Source organism: Mandrillus leucophaeus, unplaced genomic scaffold (assembly GCF_000951045.1).
Source record: "Mandrillus leucophaeus isolate KB7577 unplaced genomic scaffold, Mleu.le_1.0 Scaffold143, whole genome shotgun sequence".
NCBI classification, from domain to species: Eukaryota; Metazoa; Chordata; class Mammalia; order Primates; family Cercopithecidae; genus Mandrillus; species Mandrillus leucophaeus.
In genome coordinates, this window is record NW_012101399.1 from 5,606,118 (window position 1) to 5,630,206 (window position 24,089).

At 34.8% G+C, this 24,089-nt stretch overlaps 1 protein-coding gene across 1 annotated transcript in view; it reads right to left on the reverse strand.

The window, feature by feature from the left end:
- Nucleotides 1-50: 50 nt before the first annotated feature.
- COL3A1 (collagen, type III, alpha 1) overlaps nucleotides 51-24,089 on the reverse strand; it is a 37,457-nt gene continuing 13,418 nt past the window's right edge. Inside the window, exons 6-51 of the mRNA XM_011974262.1 lie at nucleotides 23,875-23,928; nucleotides 23,366-23,419; nucleotides 22,551-22,604; nucleotides 21,740-21,793; nucleotides 21,535-21,588; nucleotides 20,843-20,896; nucleotides 20,370-20,414; nucleotides 20,179-20,232; nucleotides 19,662-19,706; nucleotides 18,949-19,002; nucleotides 18,434-18,532; nucleotides 17,842-17,886; nucleotides 17,592-17,690; nucleotides 17,337-17,390; nucleotides 17,100-17,207; nucleotides 16,831-16,884; nucleotides 16,142-16,240; nucleotides 15,755-15,808; nucleotides 15,495-15,593; nucleotides 14,849-14,902; nucleotides 14,678-14,731; nucleotides 14,314-14,367; nucleotides 13,749-13,802; nucleotides 13,386-13,430; nucleotides 12,722-12,820; nucleotides 12,528-12,635; nucleotides 12,206-12,259; nucleotides 10,616-10,669; nucleotides 10,477-10,530; nucleotides 9,712-9,765; nucleotides 9,001-9,108; nucleotides 8,614-8,667; nucleotides 8,294-8,347; nucleotides 7,942-8,103; nucleotides 7,721-7,828; nucleotides 6,637-6,744; nucleotides 5,850-5,903; nucleotides 5,657-5,764; nucleotides 5,120-5,173; nucleotides 4,598-4,705; nucleotides 4,269-4,322; nucleotides 4,076-4,183; nucleotides 2,994-3,291; nucleotides 1,843-2,030; nucleotides 1,139-1,381; nucleotides 51-400 (exon numbers count right to left, since the gene is read on the reverse strand). Coding sequence (XP_011829652.1) covers nucleotides 254-400; nucleotides 1,139-1,381; nucleotides 1,843-2,030; nucleotides 2,994-3,291; nucleotides 4,076-4,183; nucleotides 4,269-4,322; nucleotides 4,598-4,705; nucleotides 5,120-5,173; nucleotides 5,657-5,764; nucleotides 5,850-5,903; nucleotides 6,637-6,744; nucleotides 7,721-7,828; nucleotides 7,942-8,103; nucleotides 8,294-8,347; nucleotides 8,614-8,667; nucleotides 9,001-9,108; nucleotides 9,712-9,765; nucleotides 10,477-10,530; nucleotides 10,616-10,669; nucleotides 12,206-12,259; nucleotides 12,528-12,635; nucleotides 12,722-12,820; nucleotides 13,386-13,430; nucleotides 13,749-13,802; nucleotides 14,314-14,367; nucleotides 14,678-14,731; nucleotides 14,849-14,902; nucleotides 15,495-15,593; nucleotides 15,755-15,808; nucleotides 16,142-16,240; nucleotides 16,831-16,884; nucleotides 17,100-17,207; nucleotides 17,337-17,390; nucleotides 17,592-17,690; nucleotides 17,842-17,886; nucleotides 18,434-18,532; nucleotides 18,949-19,002; nucleotides 19,662-19,706; nucleotides 20,179-20,232; nucleotides 20,370-20,414; nucleotides 20,843-20,896; nucleotides 21,535-21,588; nucleotides 21,740-21,793; nucleotides 22,551-22,604; nucleotides 23,366-23,419; nucleotides 23,875-23,928 — 3,873 coding nt within the window. The 3' untranslated portion in view covers nucleotides 51-253. The remainder of the gene's footprint in view (nucleotides 401-1,138; nucleotides 1,382-1,842; nucleotides 2,031-2,993; nucleotides 3,292-4,075; nucleotides 4,184-4,268; nucleotides 4,323-4,597; nucleotides 4,706-5,119; nucleotides 5,174-5,656; nucleotides 5,765-5,849; nucleotides 5,904-6,636; nucleotides 6,745-7,720; nucleotides 7,829-7,941; nucleotides 8,104-8,293; nucleotides 8,348-8,613; nucleotides 8,668-9,000; nucleotides 9,109-9,711; nucleotides 9,766-10,476; nucleotides 10,531-10,615; nucleotides 10,670-12,205; nucleotides 12,260-12,527; nucleotides 12,636-12,721; nucleotides 12,821-13,385; nucleotides 13,431-13,748; nucleotides 13,803-14,313; nucleotides 14,368-14,677; nucleotides 14,732-14,848; nucleotides 14,903-15,494; nucleotides 15,594-15,754; nucleotides 15,809-16,141; nucleotides 16,241-16,830; nucleotides 16,885-17,099; nucleotides 17,208-17,336; nucleotides 17,391-17,591; nucleotides 17,691-17,841; nucleotides 17,887-18,433; nucleotides 18,533-18,948; nucleotides 19,003-19,661; nucleotides 19,707-20,178; nucleotides 20,233-20,369; nucleotides 20,415-20,842; nucleotides 20,897-21,534; nucleotides 21,589-21,739; nucleotides 21,794-22,550; nucleotides 22,605-23,365; nucleotides 23,420-23,874; nucleotides 23,929-24,089) is intronic.

Here is a 24,089-nt window from a genome sequence, read left to right on the forward strand (position 1 = left end):
CATTGAGACATTTTGAAATTGGAATTGGTAAAAAAATAAAACAAAAAGCATTTGAATTGTATTTGGTGGAACAGCAAAAAAAAAAAAAAAAAAAAAGTATCAGTTTTCTTTGTCAAATTATACTCTTTCCAAACATTTTGGAAATAAATAACTGGAATTTTGTTGGTCACTTGTACTGGTTGACAAGATTAGAACAAGAGGAACACATATGGAGTTAAATTTTTTTGTTGGGATTTCAGATAGAAAATCTGGTTTATAAAAAGCAAACAGGGCCAACGTCCACACCAAATTCTTGATCAGGACCACCAATGTCATAGGGTGCAATATCTACAATAGGTAGTCTCACAGCCTTGCGTGTTCGATATTCAAAGACTGTTTTGCTCCATTCCCCAGTGTGTTTCTGTAAAAAAGGACAAAATGCAAGTGATCATGACATTACAATTACTTAAATGACTCTGACTGATCAGGTTAAAAAACACCTTTTTACTCTAAAGGAGCTTTCATTGTGCCATGTTATTCATATATATGAGACCTGCTCCACTTCAAAGCTGTAATCTTCTTAGTTGATAAACATTATTCTTAAACAAATGCTTCATAGGGATTCTTAGTAAACGCAGCAGGGCAATTGCTATAGACCAGTACATCTTCAGGAGGCCTGGTTCCAGCCATTGTTAACAGGTTTATAATTGGTTTATTAAAAAAAGGATAGGTCTCTCACAGTGAAATTTGCTAATATTAGAAGTGAGTTTTCCCTTTGCTCACAAATAACAATAACAAAGGAGAGATTTGAAGTTAACCTTTAAAATTTTTAAAAGCAGATATTTCAGATTGAATTAATGTGACAGATATTATTCAAAACATACAGACTATCCCAATTATCTGATAAAGTTTGCATTATGGATTTAAATTTTAAATGCTTTTATTTCAACTGGTTTTCATCTGAAGGCTAAGATCCATTCACTTTTTGTTGCATTTAACATTCCCTGCAATGAATCAGTAGATGCAATGTATGTAATTCATATCAAATGCTATCTTTATTTCATCCTATTAATTTTATTTCTTTTATTCAAAATAATTTGCATGATTAAACTGAAATGCTGACTGCATCATGACTTATATTGAGAAAAATGTTTCTTACCGTGCAACCATCCTCCAGAACTGTGTAGGTGAATTTGCTATTTCCTTCAGCCTTGAATTCACCTTCATTTGACCCCATCAGCTTCAGGGCCTTCTTTACATTTCCACTGGCTTGATCCATGTACGCAATGCTATTTTTGCAGTGATATGTGATGTTCTGGGAAGCTCGGCTGGAGAGAAGTCGAAGGAATGCCAGCTGCACATCAAGGACATCTTCAGGAAGTTCAGGATTGCCATAGCTAAACTGTAATAGGGAACAAATAAAACAGATCAAACATTTTAGTTGCAACTGCATGCAAGGGATTCGTGTAGTATGTGTATGCTTATTGTAATATGGGCTGTTTATATATTTTATGTATGAATATTTTATGTGGGAACATATTTTATTTGCACGACAGAGTAAAAAAGGTCTTAAGATGTGAAAGAAAGGTGTCTGCATACAAAAATAATTTAATCTAACTGAGCTTTTATTGAGAACAAAGTCATAAAAGTATAGTCACCTGGATACATAAAATCATTTGAGCTCTTCTAGTTATTAATTATTAGGTTGGTGCAAACATAATTGCGTGTTTTGCCATCACTTTCAATGACAAAAACTGCAATTATGTTTGTACCAACCTAATAACTTTTCTTGTGATGAACATATAGGAAGAATACAAAGGATATAGGGATGACTTATTTAAAAAAAGGTATATCCTTTCTTACCTGAAAACCACCATCCATGGACTCTCCAAACCAAATGTGTTTCTTCTCAGCACCAGAATCTGTCCACCAGTGTTTCCGTGGAACATTCAAAGGACTGGCACTTATGCATGTTTCCCCAGTTTCCATATTACAGAATACCTTGATGGCGTCCAATTTGCATCCTTGGTTAGGGTCAACCCAGTATTCTCCTGAATAGTCACAAAAAAGAAGAATGGGAATTGGTTATAAAATCCAGTAATAAAGTGATTTTGTTTGTTTACCTGTAAAGGCATTCATAATGTTGACTGCTAACGTGACTGCATTTTATGTATAGAATGATAGAGAAACTTTTGGATTGAAATTGTTGAGGTAAAAGAGTTAGCTATGACTACAGAAAGCACTGAAATAAAATGCAACATCTTGGTTTCTAATCTGAATGATACACTAAGCTAAGACCTTTTGATGCCTGTATAATATTTGCAAAAGTCTCTCCTTTTTTAAAAAAAAAGATTATTATATGTAATCTTGCTTAATAATATAAGCTGGTTGTCTAATCCAGATTTATTCCAATAGTTCTAAAGCTGAAGTCCCTGTGATTGATGCTTGTCTCCTATTTTAAGTAATTTCTAGAAAGGACTCCTAGCAAAGGCAGTGTTCCATGTCAAGATATTTGAAAACTTGAAATAATTTTGCTTTTCAGAAATATTTAATCCAATATATGCAAAACCTTAAACTATTACAATATTCTATTTAATTTTATATAGTATTCTGAAATTTTTCATGTGTTTAATTTGAAAATTTTAATAATTAGATTCATTGCAATAAGTAAATAGTATAATAATCAGATTATAATTGTCTACATCAAATTATGTATATTCAATCCTGAGAAAAAAAGATATATATTACTTTATACTCAAAAAACTTATGATTTATACTACAACTTCTATAAAACTGTCTTTATATTTTTCTATATTTGGCATGTCCTGAAGTTATGTTATATTTTACATCTGCAAAGTTTGCTCTTTTATATGAAGCAGTTTCAATTCAGTTAACTTTCTTAGAGTACTATTTCAGCTTTCCATTGAAAGTGGATGTTTTTTTGTTCTCATTCTAATCTAAACAACTTTCTCTGTAATCCTGTTGCCATGAAGACGAAAGACTCCCAAACATACCACTCTTGAGTTCAGGATGGCAGAATTTCAGGTCTCTGCAGTTTCTAGCAGGGTTTTTACGAGTACCATCAGGACTAATGAGGCTTTCTATTTGTCCGTTAACAGACTTGAGTGAAGTCATAATCTCATCGGTGTTGATTTTGAAATCCATTGGTTCATCTCCATAATATGGGGCAAAACCGCCAGCTTTTTCACCTCCAACCCCAGCAATGGCAGCAGCTCCAACACCACCGCAGCAAGGACCAGGGGCACCAGGAGGTCCAGGAGGGCCTGGTTGCCCTGGGTGGCCTGGGGAGCCCTAGAATGAGTAAAACATGGATCATTGAGGTATGCATGTTTGGGTGTCACTCTAAGAATACATTGCCAGTTCAAGAAAATGCCTTAAAAATAATTCATTCGTTGTGTCATCATAATTATTTTACTAAAGATTTATTTGGGTGCTTTTAGGGTCATGTGATCACCGATTTATAATAACTGCAATTTATTATCAAGAAAGGTATTGTTCCACTATGTAAAAATCAGTAGTGTCAGAGCACATGTTTTCTCTATCATTCTTCCTTCCGGATGAATGATGTAAGCAAACACCTATGAGCTACAATTCTAATATTGACGTGACAAAGGGGAGTGTAATTTGTTGGGATAATAGTTTTTATTTCATTTACCCCAAAGGCATGGAATACAAAGTATTAGGAATGATAGTATCACTAACAAAATAGTAACCATGGAAGCTGTTTGAGAAGTAAAATGCACTGCATAAACGCTGATAATTATGAATGTTGTAATTCCGAGATCTCTAGTGTGATAGCAATGCAGACAAGGTTTGTTTGGTTAGTTGGGCAGATGTCATTATCCTGATACCATGGATACCTGATCAAATCTTTAAAAAGATATTTTTCTCCTGTTATAGTGTGGCAGAAACATTTTCAATGTGATGGAGAATGCCTTAAAGTCATGGTTCATTTTCTAAATTGAGTGGTTGCATTGCGTCTCACTCACTATTTCAATTTAAAGATAATGCAGTGGTTCTGAAAACTGGAATATTATAACAAATTAAATGCACATACATATAAGTTATGTCTTACCTCAGATCCTCTTTCACCTCTGTTACCTCGAGGCCCTGGTGGTCCAATGGGACCTGGATGTCCACTAGTTCCATCTTTGCCAGGAGGTCCACTGGGTCCAACAGGTCCCTAAGAAAGTATCATGACATCACAATGCCAGAATATCTTTCTGAAGTGCAGACATGTGAAACTGATATTTTTCTGTGCTACTTACTCTGGGGCCTGCAGGACCTGGACTACCAATTGCACCCTGCTGACCAGCAGGGCCCTGGAAGGAAAGAAGTGTGCATATGAGTGAAGGCCTTAAAAAGCACTGGGAAACTGTACATTCAAGATCAGATCAAGAAATATGGGGATTATGATGAAATATTTTTTCTTTCTTTAATCTTCCCATTGTTTCATGCTGATTGTTGTTTCAAATTAGCCTCAAATCCGTTTCTCATCTCTTCTAGTACATATTTTTAGAGATAGAAAGCTTTCTTCTCTTAATCTCTAAAATTTGCATACATTGGAGGGATTCTCCAACAGAATGAATGCACTTACTGGAGAACCTGGGGCACCTGGATTACCAGGGAATCCTCGATGTCCTTTAATGCCATTAGCTCCACGTTCACCTGTTTCACCTTTGTCACCACGTGGGCCTTGAGGACCCTTTAAAAACATATTTTGAATTGAAGTCATATACACACATACATATTGGAAAAATAAAATAGAATTTATAACAATTAAGTCTATTTTATGGCTTTCTATCAGCTAAAAAATCCCCCATCAACAGATACTTCAGATATGAAATAAGATTGTTTTTGTGGTTGTTTTAATTTTGGACTGACAATGGCATAGATCCCTAACAACTGGTGTTTCTATCATTGGCTCCAAAGAACTTTTAGATCCTGAACTGCTTTCCGTATCATCATCATTAAAGGAAAGTTTATATTTGTTCTATCTATCATCTCTATCTATCTATCTATCTATCTATCTATCTATCTATCTATCTATCTATCTATCTATATCTATATCTATCTATCTATCTACCAATAGAAAGAACAAATACATATGTAAACTTACAGGAGCACCTCGGGAGCCAGCAGGACCAGGAGCACCAGCAGGGCCGGCAGGGCCCTAAGATGAAAACATTCAATGGAGCAAACATACACGAATTAGTTTTATGTGTTGACACAATTTTGTTTTCAAAAGTAAATAATTTCATTATAATAGAATTATAGTATGCATGCAATTATTGGAAGTTAATATTATTTTTGCCTTCAAAGTGCTAAAGCCCTGTTTACAGCTTTATCAGGGGATCTAAACAGAAAAGCTGGGCAAGAGCCCTATTAATTCGGCCTTGCATTTACCCAGCAAATAAATAGCTGGTCTGATTAATACGATTTCGGGTTTCAGTAATAAATTCTTTATTGACTACTGCCAGGTACTTCTGGTATTTCTTTACTAACACATTTGTCTAAGGAACAACTAGCATTGAAACTGTAAAAGAAATGATAGTGGATATTTTGGTTGGCAGATCTGGCATTGTATCTTCCACCTACAAATGTCTTTATTGAAGGAAACGGACAAACAAGAGAGATGATGCTTCTGGGAACTCACACTTTCCCCTCTGTCACCACTCTTTCCAGCTGGACCAACAGGACCAGGTGGGCCTGGATGACCAGGAGCACCAGGGGCACCAGGAGAGCCGTTTTCACCACGATCACCCTGTGAACAAATTCACAGGTCCAAAATAAACATGATGATCACTTATTTTAATTACAGAAATCTATTGCACATGTGTTTATTATACCTTGCCACCAGGAGATCCATCTCGGCCTGGAAGACCATCTGATCCAGGGTTTCCCTGATTAAAAAATGAGAAAGGAAATAAAGTTTCTTGAAACCTTCCAAATGCCATTTAATCATGCATTCTCAACAGGGCAATATAATTCTCAAGGGGGTGAAAATGGTTCTTGGGGGTAAGAAATCTTAGATATTACAATGGGGGTAGCCCTTCAAAGGGTCACAATATCCAAGCAGATAGTTAGTGTATTCATGGAGGAGAGGTGACTAGAAAAATAATATCCAAAAAGAGTCTTTACAGACCTCTAATAAATAAAAGTTTAAGAAATAGTGATCTAAACTATTAATGGAAATCTACAGTTTAGTTTGCTTTAATCATTCCACATTGTATACATATATGAAAACATCACATTGTACCTTATAAATGTATACATTTATGGTTTGTTAATTACAAATATTAATTTTAAATTCTTTAAAAATAATAAAAGACTAATCACAGATAACTGCAGAATATTTTCACTCAGAAAACATGTGAATTGTGGTTCTCTCCACTAACTTTTATCCTAATTTAGTTAGAGATAATATTTTCTCCACTAATGATTATTCACTGACTAAATATTAATGAACAAGAGCTTTTAAGTCTATTCTAAGTTGTAATGAAAGAATTTATTAGAGAGAGAAGAACTTTGCTGTGTGGCCATATTTACACTCTTAGACATTAAGGCTCAATTTCACCTTTGCTTAAATAAATTATCAAATTCTACCTGGCTGGTTGAATAAGAACTGCTACTCACATCTCTTCCAGGTTCACCAGCTGCACCAGCCAGACCAGGAAGACCCTGGGGTCCAGGGGGACCACGTTCTCCACTGAGACCGTTAGCTCCTGGTTTCCCACTTTCACCCTGTATACAAAAGAATGAAGAATATTTTGTTTAACTTAAGAAATCAATTAAAATGGTGTTATCAGATATCTTTATTTTCAGGTAAAAATCTTATTTAATTTTTATTGAATTTTAAAATTAAAACTATGCCTGTTATGGGAAAAAGTTTGGGGGAGCAAGCTTGTTGCATTTTCTAATTTGCTCAGTGACTCTGGATGGCAAAGGGCTGAATAGTCACATTGATTATCTAATTCAGAATACTGTACATTCTAATCTGAGATAAATACATAGACATGATTATTATAAGAAAAACATAATAATGAGCCATCATGAAACTAGAGGTTTATGGTGACTCTTAAAATTAGGTTACTTGTCTCTATCTGAAGAATATAGACTTACTAGAAATATCATATCAATTGGATACACTTAAATATTAAATGTTAATTTTATGACAATAGTACATAACATTTTGTTGAAAGAAGTACTTAAAGTGTTATAATACGAGCCCTAATAAAAATGCAATTTTATTACCCTGTTTACCAAATGAGTGTTTTAGATGCCAAGCACGAGAACGTTATAGGAATATAATACTAGTGAAAGAAAGTCAGGAGTGCAAGACGACTTGAATGGATGGATAACTAGCATCAGTGAAAGACTTTCCTAGATCTATAAGCTAACACTATTTTCCCATTCAAAACTGACAGTCAACAAATTGAAGAACATTCACAAGTTTCCTAAAAGAGGTGTTTCAGATGGCAATGTTGTTTTTGTTATATTAATTTATTTGTGCTTATATTCAAGGTTGGTCTTTGATATGCCCCGTTTTGTGTTCTGGAGCCATTTATTAAAATATATGCTTTTAAAAATCTAAAAATATAAAAAAAATCTCCTGGCTAATTTACTCCAATGACAGAAAAACTTCTCATCCTTGATATGGTTAAGTGATTTCTGACGGCTAGCAAAGGAAGCAAGTGTAGTGGAAAATGACTATACTCACCTTGACACCCTGAGGGCCAGGGTTTCCCCTAGGACCTGGCATGCCTGGTGGTCCTGCAAGACCCCGTGCTCCAGTAATCCCAGCAATTCCAAGTGGGCCTGGAGCTCCCTAATACAGATAATGAAGACTTAGCTCATCTTTATGTGACAATCTTTTTCTCTAATCAATTTGTGATAAAAACCAAAATAGTACAATCAACTTATAAAAATGAAGTTACTTACTGGGGGACCCTGGGGACCAGGTGATCCCTTCTCTCCTGGTTGACCAGCATCACCTTTTGGTCCAGACACTCCAGGGCTGCCAGGGGCACCTGTGTTACCTGCAGGACCTGGGGGCCCATCCTTGCCTGGAGAACCGCCGGGACCTGGGGGTCCTGGGTTACCCTACAAAGAATTGTTTGAAATTTGAATATTTATAATAAAAATTGCATTTTTTCTTTCCTTTCTTACTTCAAATAATTTTATTTGAGACTTACTAGAGAAATAAGTAGCAATGTGTAAGTTTCTCATCCTATACATATATGAATGCTCTTTCTGAAGTGTATGATGAGAAAATACTTTAACAATTACTTACATTATTACCAGGAGGACCAGGAAGACCACGAGCACCAGGGAAGCCAGCAGCACCCTGTGAAATGGTAATATATTTTTGAATTTCAAAAGTAGAACAAACAACTACACAACAAACAAAAAGTATAATGTGTGGTATGATCTACATTGTACCTGAAAGTCATTTATGGTTTGCTTTTTCCCCTTGGAATTTACACATTACTCATGTATGAATGAGAGATTACATTTTTTATATTCTCTTTATGGATCTAGTGTCTCAAGTGCAGCTTTTATACAGGTTGATATGAATACTTTTCAATAATAGTTAAGAGGATCAATACTTACGGGTCCACCAGGACTGCCACGTTCACCTTTGACACCTTGAGGACCAGGAGGACCCTATATGAAATGGAAGGAAGGTATGTAAGAATAGTGCCAAAATCAAAATTTGGGAAAAGCATTAAGCCTTTGAAAACCAGGAACTCTATGAAGAGGTTAAAATAACTTTTAGACTGCTGGTGCTGAGATTCATACTTCAACTGTATTCATATAAAGATTATACTCTTGCCACTATGACATGCTATCTCAGTATAAAATATTAAATTACTGATAAACCTTCATGTTTTTCCATTAGAACACTTAGCACTTAGAGAGGGGGGAGAGGGAGAGAGAGAGGAAGAGATAGATAGATAAATAGATAGATAGATGATAGAGAAAGAGGAGAGAACTTACAGCAGGTCCAGAACCTCCAGGGGGTCCTGCAACTCCAGGAGGGCCTCCTTCACCTTTCTCACCCGGAGCCCCTCTTTCTCCTTTACCACCAGGCTCACCATTCTGTCCCTACATGCAACAACAACAACAATCTCTCAGCTGACACTCTTTATGATATACTTGGATTATTATTATTTCTCTTCAGAATATAGAATTCTTCAGATGTAAGGAGTTGAAATAAAATTTAAAAACAAGGCTCTCTGAAGACATGACAAAACAAAGCCAATCAAAATATTTTCATGATCAAAGAACATGACCAAGAAAGCATAAACTGTACATTATTTGCCATTAGGGACGGAGTAAGTCTCTCTAAGGATTAAACATTTGAAAATCAGCACCAGTAAATTTCTTTGAGAAAGACTGGGTTTAAGAGAAAATTTTAATTAGTACCAACTTATAATGGAAGAACTTACAAAAATTCAGAGTGCATTTCAATCTATGGTGCTGCTTTAGTTCATTACCTAGTCATAAAGGCAGGACAGGTGTTTTTATTTCCATCTGTTAAAGAGCAGCAATAGGGGTAAAGTAAAACAAAATAGGGGTACAATAATCTTATAGGGAATGAACAGCTAAAATGGGACTAGAACCCAAACTTGACTATACTTCTGTAATTTTTCTGCAAGATAGAGATCCTGGGCTATGGAACATGTCTGTGTAAATATTCACACTTACAGGAGCACCAGGGAAGCCAGCAGGTCCTGGAGGGCCAGGTTCACCTCTCTCACCCTAAAGAGAAAAACATCCTCCTTAGTCACAGTGAAGATATCCCACGGGGAGTGTGTGTCATCTCCTTTAGGCAGGAAATGTCATCTTATCATCTTATCTTTTCTTTCCTTTAAGCAGGAAATGTGCAGAGTAGCCAGTAAACTTCTGAAGACTTTGCCACTTCTCAATAAAATTAGGAGTAGAAAATACCAGAACCATTGATTCCTTCTGTCTCCCACTGTGATATTATTTGCAAGAAAAATAGTTTGAGAATTTTAAAGTATTTAACACATTTATATATTTATTTATGTATTTCAATATATGGTAGAGCCTTAACTGAAAAATTAACTAAATGATTTATTTTTAAAAAACATTTGCTAAATATCTTTCCAGTGTCTTAAATCCTAAAGGTCAAGAATTTTAAGTCCAGAAGGAGTCTCAGGCAAAGATTCTATAGGCTTAAGAAATACCTAATTACAAACATATACTACTTGTGCAATTCATGTATTTTTTCCGAAGTTATTTTGGAAATAAATCCTGGTTTAAAACGGTCTCTTGTGAATGTTAGATTTAAGAAATTTAACATTCCCTGGCATGCTATATGGTTCCTGAAGATAGTGTCTCCAAATTGAGGCTCAGGGAACTGGGGGCAGAATTGCTAAAAAGGGAAGCATAAGTAGCTGCTGTCTGTATGGGATTTAAAAGTATGTTGAGAATGTCTTTAACACTTACAGGGCCACCACGAGGTCCAGCTATACCTGGAAGTCCAGGGGCACCACCTTCACCCTGGAAAAAGAGAAACCATGTCACTCTCTTGCATCCAAAAGACAGAGATATTTCCTTTTCATTTCCAGACAGTATTAAGTGCTACCTTATCTCCAGGCTGGCCAGCTGGGCCAGGAGGACCAATAGGACCAGTAGGACCCTAGAGGAAATAAAAATATTTTTTAATTTTGAAGATGCAAATATCGTTTTCTGCATTAATCAAACAGAAAGTATATAGACATAGATACCTAATAAACTAGATAACATACTTTTTAAATTTTTTATGGCTCGAATGCTGTGCTTTTCCCTCAATGTGTAAATACTGCAGAGCTCAGTAAACACAAGACTCTTTGGGGATAACTCTGGGAGAAAATAGGATTCAGCAGTGGTTTATTGATTCGTTTATCTTTATCTCCACTGTAGAAGATGAATAGGATGTCATGTAAGATCTTACAGTAATGTCTTTTTAAATTAAAGTACATTTCTGTATTAAATTCCTTGATAATTTAAATGTTTTCTCAAAGTATCCTTGTACATATTAAATTTTTCAACTTGAAATTTTCAAATAGTTGTTTTACGTATATTACAAAAGTGAAGTATTGAGCACTTTTTTTACTTGAATGATGGCTTATCTACTTAATCTGTCAAAAGTGAAGCATTTATGAATTTCTTTAAGGCAACTACTATATAAATGTATTAAATGACTTACTTATAATCATATTTAGAAGATGTTTTTTGTTTTGTTTTTGACTTTTAGTTTGAATTATAGATTCACAGAATGTTGCAAAGGAATATACCAGAAATTCTGTGCACCTTTCTCCCAGCCTCCCCTAATGTTAACATCTTACACAACTATAGTATAATATCAAAACTAGGAAATTGACATTGATACCATCCATAGAGCTTGTTCAGATTTCACCAGTGATACACGCACTCATTTATGTGTGTGTGTATGTGGCTCTATAGAATTTTATCCCATTTGTAGATGTGCCTGACTACCACCACAATCAAGATACTCAAATGTGCAATCACCATAAGACTCCCTGTGTCATGTCTCCATAGCCACATCCATCTCTCTCTTCCTCATTCCTAACTCCTAGCAGCCACTAATCTGTTCTACATCTCTAAAAGGATGTTATTTTACAAACATTATGGGAATGGAATCATGCAATGTGTATCCCTTGGAGACTGAATTTTCTTCACTGAGTATGTTGTCCTTGAGGTTTGTGTAATTTGCTGTGTGTACAGCATCAATTGTTCATGCCTTTTTGTTGCTAAATACTATTCCATAGTGAGACTGCACCATAGGATTACAATTTTTGAATATAAAGTCTATTAATTAGGAGTACTTACTATATTGAATTGTGATGACTTTTAGTTTCTTAATGAGCAGTATTGATTATCTTAAATTTCAGTGATTATCTCAGATTTTAGTGACTCACAAATGCTAGTTTGTGACCTTTATCATACTTTTGAGGTTTTTTCATTCTTTGGTCACTGTAGACCTATCAAGTAGCCATAGATATAGACCAGGAATTTAATTATAAATCAAGTTATTTGGGTCTTTTTATGCTCAAAAGGTGGTAAGCTATCTAATTTATCTTGAGTAGTTTTTGGAAAAAATAAAAGTGGAAGTGCAGGACTGTCCCATATGACATATAGGTAAGGCCTGTTTCTCCTCACTGAGAATACTTACCCTTGGACCATCTTTCCCTGGGACACCATCAGCACCTGGACCGCCTGGTTCACCCTGTCAAATAAAAGCCAATGTCATCAGATTCAAAGTATCTTCAGTGAAAATTGGCCAAGAAGAGGAGTAACCCTCAGGATTTGTTGGGATATATTGGGTGTTCTAATTCATTGTTGCTCTAGGAATCCATCTTAAATTTCACTTACTATAAAATGATAACATTAATTTTGAAAATACAGTCGATTACTTTCCAGGAGTGTTGCTTTTTTTTTTTTTTTAACCTACAATGACTGATTTATGAAACAATTAAGAGAAAACAAGTCAATACCTTGTCACCCTTTGGACCAGGACTTCCAGGACCTCCTCTTTCTCCAGGCATTCCTTGCAGACCAGGAGTACCAGCAGCACCAGGTGGCCCAGGAGGACCAGCAGCACCCTGAAAATAAGTGAGAAATAATAAATGATCAGAAGGAAATCGAATGTATTTTTTAAACCTAGGTGAATGGAATTCTGTGGAGTCACCTTTCCTCCTTCGGGACCAGGGGGACCAGCTCCACCTCTAAGTCCTGGGGCCCCTGCCAATCCAGGAGGTCCACGTTCACCAGGGGCACCAGCATCACCCTGTGATAAAAATACGTAAATAACCATATTAGACAATCCAAAGCTAAAAACAAAACACCTTAACTTGCATCATTTTGAATCAAGCCACTAGGTTATTATGTTGTGAACAACCTGGAAATTTGTATACTTATAAATAGTTGAATAGCTGGGTGGGAACTGGAAGCTTAAAAAAGTGTCCAAAAGAAAACCTGGATACTTAGTCTGCTTAAGTGTGAACTGTCATTGAAATACTTAGTATTTTATTCATAAGGGCAGCATTTTAAAGTTCTTTTACCAAAACAGTTTTCCTACATAGAATCAACATATTGGCAATATTTTTCTATTTGAAATTTTAAGCTCATATTTGATTCTGTAGTGATTATGAATGTCAGAGAATTGGACCTTCCAGATTAAAGCAAATATAATGTATTGAAAATGTCTTCAGTTTCTCTAAGTGTACTTAACAAACCTTTGCAATGATGCTCTTTTAAAGAAAGAGTATTTTCACTTGATATACTAAAAATATACTACTAATCAATTGCTGTATAACATGCTGAAGAAGGTAGAGAATGAATTGAAATACTACCTTGCCTCCTGGAGCTCCAGGTGAACCGGCATCACCCTTTGGACCCTAGGAGATTTGCATTATATGATTAGGTCCATATCAGAATGCATTTTATGTAAATATAAGCAAAATACACATTTGTCATGTTGGCATACTGTATAATTTTTCTAATCTTGAAATTATGAACTCTCTATTTTATGGTAAAATTCAAACTCTATATAATAGTTATCTTTTAAATAATTTGTCTTTGTTTTGATAATATTTCAAAACTAAATGTTAAATCTCAAATATCATGACATAAGAAAATTAAAAAGTTAATAGTTGACAAACAATTATTATATATTCTTTTTGTTTCTGAGTTTTGAAAAATGAAACATAACTTACTGGTTCCCCAGGTTTTCCATTTTCTCCTGGAGGACCACCTGTACCAGGCAAGCCCTAGAAACAATCATAGTTGTATCAGGTAATTACCTCAAACATGGCTTATAGAAAAGCTTCTCATATGTACACATGTTTCTGCAAGATGTTTGAAAAAAGTTTCAGTGGTCTTTTAGGGGTAGAAACATTGTGCCACTCAAAATCCAGTGACACATATGTGATAATCATATCTTACAAATCCGTGTTCATCTCTCTTTGTTCTTTCAATTGCTACACATAAAAATTTATTGACAAGCATGGCAGGATAGACTTGGCTATCTGGATTTATATTATAATAAAAATAAGTGTAAGTAAATAGAATTATTTGAGTTTCATTAATTCTTTTAAATAACTTATTAATGTGCTCTGGAATGGACATGGAAGATATGCCTATCTATTAACATTGCCTGATATTTTATTTCCAGATGAAAGACGGACTCACAAGTTAAGCTTCAGATAAATTATAATCGGTTAGGGACACAAAAAATTTGATGGTCAGATATACCATAACATTTAAATAACAAGTTCTTACTTGTAATCCCTGTGGACCAGGGGGTCCTGTGTCTCCTTTGTCACCACCAGGTCCCTAGAAAAGTATAAAGATACACTCTGTTATAAATATCCTTTTATATTTAGTCTACAGTATCCATTTCAACAGGCCTGTTGCTTAATTATAAAAGTAGTGATGTGAAGAAAGGGGAGGACCTGGACCCAAAGCACACATGTACACTCTAAACTCAGTGCTAACATCTAGCTAGATAACTAGATCGGCAAGTTGCATCATTGCTTTGGTAAACTATAATAACATAGTGTCAGAGATTATGTAATTTTTGAAGCATTCTTCCTGCCCCACCTCCACCCTATTTTCATCTCCAATTTTAAGTGAGTGAACTTACAGTAGGCCCTGGGGGTCCCTGAGGTCCAGTTTCACCATTCTTTCCAGGAGGACCCTAAAAACAAGAACAGTTAGGGAAGCAGAAATAATACAGATTACAGAGAGAAGTCACAAGGTTGGAGATGAATACATCTATTAGAAGGCTAGAAATAAATTGATGAAAGCTACATACCTGAGGGCCAGGTCCTCCAGGGCCACCTCGTTCTCCATTCTTACCAGGAGCACCCTAAAGAAGAAGTGGTCAGTATTTACTAATTCTCAAAGGGCAATAAATAATCATATTATCATCTCATATATATATATATATACACACACACATATTTTTGAGATGGAGTCTTGCTCTGTCACCCAGGCTGGAGTGTAGTGGTGCAATCTTGGCTCTCTATAGCCTCTGCCACCCGGGTTCCAGCGATACTCTTGCCTCAGCCTCCTGGGTAGCTGGGATTACAGGCACATGCCACCATTCCTGGCTAATTTTTGTATTTTTAGTGGAGACTAAAACAGCCTCACCATGTTGGCGAGGCTGGTCTCGAACTCCTGACCTCAGGTGATCTGCCTGCTTCAGCCTCCCAAAGTGCTGGGATTACAGGCATGAGTCAGTGCACCCAGCCTGTCTCAGTTTTATCTGCCTGCTCCATAGACACACATACAACCATAACCAATTATATATTTAGCTCCCTTCCTACATGCAATTTGATTTTCCTATACTCCTCCATGCTTTGAAGAGGAGACTGAGTTTTGACCACTTCTATACTCCATATGGAAAATAAAAACCTTCCAGTCAAGTATTTATTGAAGAAATTAATGAAGGAACTCACATCATTTCCTTTAGGACCGGGGAAACCCATGACACCGGGCTGACCTCGGGGACCAGATGGCCCAGGAGGACCTGGTCGACCACTTTCTCCTTGACTTCCCTAATAAGAAAAAATTACATTAATAAAGGTTTGATAAAGATAAGATTAAAACATACTCTCTATATAGTATATATATACTATACACACACTCAAGGATAGGCCAACATATACATTCCATTTTAACTGGCCTTTTAAAATGAGATTTAAAAAAATGTACATACGGGAGGCCCTGGTTTCCCATCACTTCCTGGTCCTCCTGGACTTCCGGGCATGCCCTGAAGCAAAGAAGTCAGTTGTTAGGTGATTTTAAATGAAATAATAAAAAATTACAACATATACTATTTGTACAATTAGGATATTTTCGCTTACATGTGAAGCCTCAGATTTGAACATCTTTTTTCCTGTCTATAAAGCATCTAAGGCAAGTGTTCTAAGTTTTCTCTCCTTGAACTATCATGGCTTAAGTTTACTTAAAAGAATTTTGTTTTGTTTGGGGCCTTACAAAATATGTAATCTGATTGATTTCAGTTGCTTTTGATCTGTCTTCATTTGTCTTGCCTTTCTTCTGTCTAAATTAAAGTGTCATTCAAACAAATGTTTCTCTGTACCCTCATTCCTGGACCTCCAGGGACACCATCTCTGCCAGGTTCTCCAGCCGCTCCTCTGGGCCCTGCAGGGCCTGGAGCACCACGCTCTCCAGCAGGACCCTAAGTAGTGAAAGAAATAAAAAAAATTAAAATAGCATTCACTAACCTAGATACCAACAATATTTTGGTTACAAATAGAGAACATCATTTGAACTTTCAAAAAGGGTTCACGTATTGCTGAAAAATTTATATGTAAAATCAGTTATCTTAGCTTGGATTGCCGTATTGAAAAAATTTTGAAGCAAATGTGTGAATATCACATGCTTAATAAAACAGTATTTAGTATGCTTAAAAATATATTTATGTGCATCTAAAATCAAATATCTTAATGATATGAAATCATATTTGCATTTAACTTTAGAGTTTTCAAAGACTTTTCAGGCATTTTAGTTTATTGTACTCTTGAAATGATGCTCAGATAAATGATTTCCAATTAACAGATAAGTAAAAGATTATCACAGAGGGTAAGTAAGTGGCTTTAGTTACAAAGCCAAGAAAGTGACTGAACAGAGGATGCATTACATTAGGAACTTTTTAAACTCCAATATATATTTTTCAGATATTTAGGTTTTCATGAATGGGAAATTGTATGGAAGAACTACCTATTTGTGGTGCTAGCATTTAGGAACATAGAAACTAAAGTTATCTACCTTTTCTCCTGGGATGCCATTTGGTCCTGCAGGTCCTCGGAACCCAGGGGCACCCTGAAAATAATGAAAGACAAATATTTCAGTCCAAAGGATTACAATTCTTTTCCATAATTCTTGAGTGGCAAACATTTTTATGTCATAAAGTGCTTTAAACAATATTTTGCACTGAACATTCAACTTAAGAAAAATTGGCTGTCTTACCCTGAAGGTAGTTTTATTTAGATGACAGTGATGCTGTTTTTCTTTTAGATGCCCCATGGAAAACGTACCCTTTCTCCTGCAGCTCCTGGAAGCCCATTTGCACCAGGTTCTCCAGGTGATCCATCCTTGCCATCCTCGCCTTTAGCTCCTGGAACACCTGGAATACCGGCCTCACCCTGAAAAAAAAAAAAAGATGGTAAAATAAGAAATTATGACTGAATTTAGTTTGAAGTTTTTACCTGTTTACTTTCTAATTACGTTGCATTTTTTCAAGAAATAACCAGATCTGTTGCAGTAATACTTACACGTTCACCACGTGGTCCTGGCTCTCCTTTGGCACCATTCTTACCAGGTTCACCCTAAATTATAACAGAGTCTTGGTTGAGAAACAGGGAGGATTCGACAAACAAAATCATCACCAGAAACACATAATTCAGTTATAAGACAAGAGTGAAGTCAATATAAATTCAACTGAACAGGAGCAAAATTTTGCTATTAATTTTTGTTGATGGAATTAAACTATACCTTTCAGTCAACAGAGAAAAAACAAGGCAACTTACTGCACCACCTCGCAGTCCAGGAGCACCATTAGCACCGGGTGGTCCTGGAGGACCCCGGGCTCCCATCAGTCCAGGAGCTCCAGGAATGCCAGCGGGACCCTAAAAACAAACCAAAGACACTACATTAGCCAAACTCGAACATTCTTTTATGAATATCTCACTTAAATATCACAAATCTATTGTCATGCAAAATGCAAAAGAAGCCAGTAATGTGTGGATGAGATAAGGGTGAGGAGTGGGGACAACTTACCATTTCACCTTTACCACCAGGACTACCACTACTCCCAGGAGGGCCCTAAGTATGCAAAAAACAGTTAATGTATTAATAGTAATGCAAATAGTTCGTATATATTTGAAGTTGTTTGTGTGAAAATTAATGTATTGGTGAGTGTTATGCTTTGTAGAGATTAAGTGAATCCTCCAACTATAACACAACATATGAAATGTAGTCAAAAGATTCATCATTATCTAAACAGATTAGAGGTAATATGTACTTGGTATAAATTATTAAATGATACATAAATAGAAGAGATTTTGAATTTGGTTCTTCTCTGAATTTTTATGATTGGTGATTAGCTTGGGGCACATTCTTGAAAGCATCAGAAAACTATTCTATCTTCTATTCTTTTATATAAACATAAAAAATCGTGAATTCTGGAATAGTGCAACAGTCAAAAACTATCATTTTTACTACTAATCAAATCAGTATGTGTCACAGGAGGATCATTTTAGAGCACTAAGCAACAACTTTTTCAAAGTAATTTTCACTGATAGCCATATTGAAGCACATGCTTTCATGAAGTAAGTGTAGCAGCACTCTCCCTCTCAACTATGATACTTACAGGAGGACCTTGAGCACCAGCATGTCCCTGAGGTCCAGGTTCTCCTCTTTGTCCAGGGGCACCATTTGAACCAGGAGACCCTGCAGGTCCAACTTCACCCTAATGGTAAAACCATATGTAGTCAGTTCCTCTCACCACTTCTACTCACTTAGCCACTTCACCCTTCAGTCCTATTTAAACCCATCTCCCAAAGGTTGGAATAGTAGGACTCTATACTGCAGGTAAAGCAAGGAATCATTCATCATAAAGGCAGAGAAAAATGTAACTATGTGTGTGATTGTGTTATCAGTTTCCTGGAAAGAGTCTGGGGAAAAAAAGAAGGCATCAGAAGAAATATCAATAGTTGAATGCTAGGGACTACACCTCTTTTAGAATCAAGAATAGGGCTTTAAAGACATGTATAGATAAAAGCTATCCATTTGACTGATTTAAAAAATCAGTTGCAAGAAACAATCTAGTAGTTTTCTCTTGTCTCCAAGATATTTTTATACCCTTCTGTAGAAACTCATATTTACCTTAGCACCAGGGGATCCAGGGAATCCGGCAGTTCCAGGAGGACCAGGAGGGCCCTAAAAAAATTAAATACAATTTCAAGAGCTCCTTTTCAAATAAATGAAAGCCGGAATACTAGTAAATAAGTAAGCACATATAAAGAAAAGAAGATATTTATGCAGATAAAAAAGATATTCATACTTTATGGATATTATGTGGAGAAACAATGTGGTAAAATAAGAAGAGAGTGAAATCTAAAATTAGAAATTCTTGGTTTCTCCCTACTTTGCCATGAATTCCATGACTTAGTGCAGATTACTTTTCCCTGAGCTTTTGTATTCAATTTTACAACATGGAGGTAATATCTATTTTATCCATTTTGTAGGGCTCTTTAAAGTGCCATGTCTTATATAAGATGTTAACTAACATTGAGAGCACCATTAAATGTTAGCAGTTGGTCAAGCAGAATGAATATCAGAACCTAGATTTTGCTTATGGGCTCAGTGTCAGTTTTAATCACATGCATATATACAATATTGAGTATTGGGGCTATGATACTTTTTCACTTTTTAAATTATAAAAAAGGTCAATAGAGATGCTAATGTGTGTGTTAGATATATACATATACATATATGTATATACCTGAGTGTGTGTGTATATATATATAATATTAAATAATCCACAATCCATAATTTCTCATTACCCTACAACAAATAAGAGATTGAAAGTTACTTACTGGTTGACCATCACTGCCTCGAGCACCGTCATTACCCCGAGCACCCTGAAAAGAGAAGTTTACATTAAATATCTATTTAATTCTGAATGGCTGGTCATGAGTAATATTTTGACTAAAATTCTGACTCAAGTGAGCTGAGTTTTCTTCAAGTACGTTAAAATCTGCTTACTAATTATATATTTCAAAGTCAATATATTGTAAAGACAATTCTGATATATACAGCAACAATCAAATGTAGAAGGATTGGAATCTGTGTTTTCAGGACTGAATGCAGATGTAATGGCTCTAATTGCATATGAACAGTTAACACAAAAATTCTCAATAGAGATAATTGGAAAACATTTATTCATTTCCTTTTAACTATACCCAAAATGTTATCACAGTATCGAGTATAATTTTGTAGGAGGGTCTTTTTTCTAACGTATTTTTACAGCCTGAAATTTACTGAGACACTAATCTGTCACTTTGGGTTGTAATTGTGCGATGTTAATTGTACGATGTTAGTAACAATACTCACCGCGGCTCCAGGAAGTCCTGGCCGTCCTCTCTCACCAGGAGCCCCTCTTGGACCCTAGAGAGTAAAATTGAAATATGGTCTTACTCTAATCCTGACATGTGTAAGAACAGTTGGGGTGGGAGCAAAGCCAGTTTTAGGTAACAATGAGGTTAATAATAAAACTGAAAATTATGCATAAGAAACATAATTACCATGGGTCCAGGAGCTCCATTTTCACCTGGAAGACCATTTTCACCCTAGATACATATAAAATATGTTACTATTTTATACAAGAGGAAGAAAATATTATTGATTTTTAAATACAGAATATTATGGAAAAGCTTATGGAGCCTAGAAAAAGATATACATTTTAACAATATTAATTTTCTGTTAGTATTTTATTTACCAGAAATCTCAATTTCTGAATTTAAAAACTTAAAAACTAAAGAGAAGTAATTGATAAGTTATACTAATATGCTCAACTATTTCTAATCTAGACTCTTCAAGTTATCAGTTTTCACGGAAGCGTTAATAGAATATCTCAATTAGTTACCATTATTCATACCTAATAGGTAAAGTTCAGGTAAATTTCAGCAAACAAGTTAAGCCTCACAATATGAATCTCAAATGTAGCTTTAATATTTAATGAATTTACTTATGAAAACGTGATTTTGTTGTGATTTACCTTTAATCCAGGAGCACCTGTTTCGCCCTTTTCTCCATTTCGTCCATCGAAGCCCTAGGGAATGTATAGAAATAGCAAAATTATTAAAATCTGTTCATCTAGAATGATTGATAAAGTTTACATTGAATTTTTCTAATTGGTCTTTATAACACTACTTGCAAAATTAACTTTAATAATTTAAAACTTGTTTAAAGGGGTTGAAGATATTTCATACTGATTTTACAGCAGGAAAACATGAACTAACTAGAAAGTGCAATGTAGTATGATGAGAAAGTTGCCTTAACTATAGAGTAGCAAACATGAGTTTCATAGATTTTGTTATAATTAAGTTAATAGGTTATAGGCACAGTTGCTTGAATGTATGAAATGTTTTGCATAGAATAAAGTTGTTCAACTCAATCTATAAATCATATTAAGTCAATAAAAACATAATTCATAAAATGTTTTTATTTTTCTGATAGAGGTAGTAAGAAAATATTTTTCAAGAGTATTTTATACACTAGAAATCAACTCTTTTATTTTGCAAAAAATGGCTACTTTGGTCAACAAATAAACTTGGTAGACTTAAGAATTTCAAATTAATTCGTTGTCAGAATCACCCTTTTGGGCACATAATTGTCCAGTTAAATTGGTTAGTCAAGTAAACATAGCCCAGTGGACTACCTTGTAAATAACTTAGAAACTCTACTTACTCTGTGTCCTTTCATACCAGGGAATCCAGGTATCCCAGCTGGACCTTTGATACCCTAAAAATAATGAATGAAAAAATATTAATGAACCTTCAAATAGAATCACAACCTAGTAGTAAAACACTTTCTGTTTTTAATTCAATCGAATTACATAATAGTTTTCAAGCAAAGTTTACTCCAATTAATTTATTAGATGCTGAAGACTTACTGGAGGTCCAGGCAATCCTCGCTCTCCAGGTCGTCCGGGTCTACCTGATTCTCCCTAGGTAGAGAAATAAAGAATACGTAAGTGTTCATGTATGACAAAATACATTGTAGACAATAAGCAAAATGACTACTTTGTATTTTTCTCACGAAGGACTCATTAAAATCGTCACACAAAATGTATAGTTGAGATCAGCTTTCTTGGTGGAAGGCATGAGGAAGACCTTTCTCATTTTGATATAAGCTTATAAAGAGATAATGCAGGTGCTTCTAATCACTGAAATAATATAACCCTTCCTCAACCCAGTAAAAAAAATTTGTCATTGGAGATTAAAAGGGAAAGAAAGAATGTCATTGAATTGAAGGTGTCTGCAAGTTCTCAAGTTCATTAAATAGTGGTATCAATTTCGTCATTACAAGAGGCAGGCAAAGACACTTATTTCCCCTCCAGTTAAATAATATATTCAATGGATGAGTCTTCTTAGCAGTCAAAAACCACTTTAGGGATTTTATTCTAGAATTCAAGTATACATATGTAACAAACCTGCACGTTATGCACATGTACCCTAGAACTTAAAGTATAATAATAATAATAAATAAAATAAAATAAAATAAAAAAAGCAAATGATAAATATATGTATAGGTATGCAAATACTGTATAACTACTCAAAGATTAGTATTAGCTAAAATGTTGTTAAGACAACAATATTTTGAATAACATTTTTTTCTTCTGGGATTCTGACATAAAGCATATACTGTTTAGAATACCCCAAGTTAAATTTTGCTGTATTCTTATTTAATTTTTAAAAACTTACATCTTTTCCAGCAGGACCAGATGGACCCATAGCACCAGGAGGTCCTGGAGGGCCCTGAAAATAAGGAAATAAAAAATGAATATATTTGTAAGTTTTTCTGTTACAATTTATTATTATACAGTGTATGTATTCCTGGAAGGAACCTCATTTTAGAAAATCCTTTTAATGTTTCTCATGATGAAAATGATACTTACTGAGTTAATATTATACCTCTATTACATCAACTTACTGTTAATAAAAATTACATCATATATCTGTATTTTATATTACACATGTGTATTTATAAATTCAAATGTATTTCTACATGTTTTGAAATATTAAATATATCTGAATATAAAGTATTTCTAAATTTCATGAAATATTGTATTTAAATAATTATTTTACCTGCTTATTTACAGAGCATATCCTTCTAAAGGACTCTCTTAGATTATGTTTATTTCTACTGTCTAAGATATATGCATATGTATGTTTATATATGTAAATATATATAATTATATTTATCAGTAGATTAGATATAAGAGTGAACTGAGTGGTTACAGAAAATAAATAAACAAATTCTAATTTGTATCAGCTCTGGGAAGTGGATTATTTTGATGGCTAATGATGAGAGAATTCCTTTATTGACTAGTGTCTCTAAGATAGCTAAACAATTGAAAGAGTCCAAAAGACTCGATAAAATGCTATTTGTTATTTGCAAATTTAAGGGTAAATTTAATCGTCATTCTGTAAGGGCCTATACTTGTTTTAGAAAACAAAGGTAGGTTCCATATAGAATTATCAACTTATATATACATATAAATTTAATTGTTACTTACTGCAGGACCAGCTTGTCCAGGTTCACCAGGGGGTCCTTGGTATCCTGGAGATCCCTAGTGAGTAGAATATGTAAATATTTTAAAAGTAACAAAATCTTCATATAATTCATTTACATCTTGACAGTAAGAAATCATGATTGTGAATGTAATCAGCAAATTTTACTCCAGTTTATAAATATCGAGACCAAATTTTTTTCAGATCAGAATGAAGTTAATGCATTTCATTGCATTGATTGCAATCCATCGAAACTGAATGGTTTTGAACTAAAAGCCATATCACATGCAAATTAATGTGGTTTAATTTTACCAGGGTTTTAATTATCAATAATTGTTGGTGGAAAGGAATTAAATATGGAATTCTATCTTTGAAGCTTTAATCAGTTTCTTGGTTATGACTTCTCTAGTTAACTGGGATTATGCATGCTGGAATGGCTGAATTACAGCAGAATATATACTAATTTGATTTTTCTAAAAATGAAGAAGAAAACACCACTAATGGCTATACTTACAGGGGAACCAGGATGACCAGATGTACCAGGGGGACCGGGAGGGCCTGGGGGGCCCTGGAATGTGAATTTGAATGAAAAACAAAATAAATGAATGCAAAATACACTTTATCCAAGCTTCAAAACAATGACACTTGCATTGTCAAAACTGTGAACAAATATATCTCATCTTTTGATAACTATTCATGAGATCTACAATGGTGATCTTAGCAAGCAAA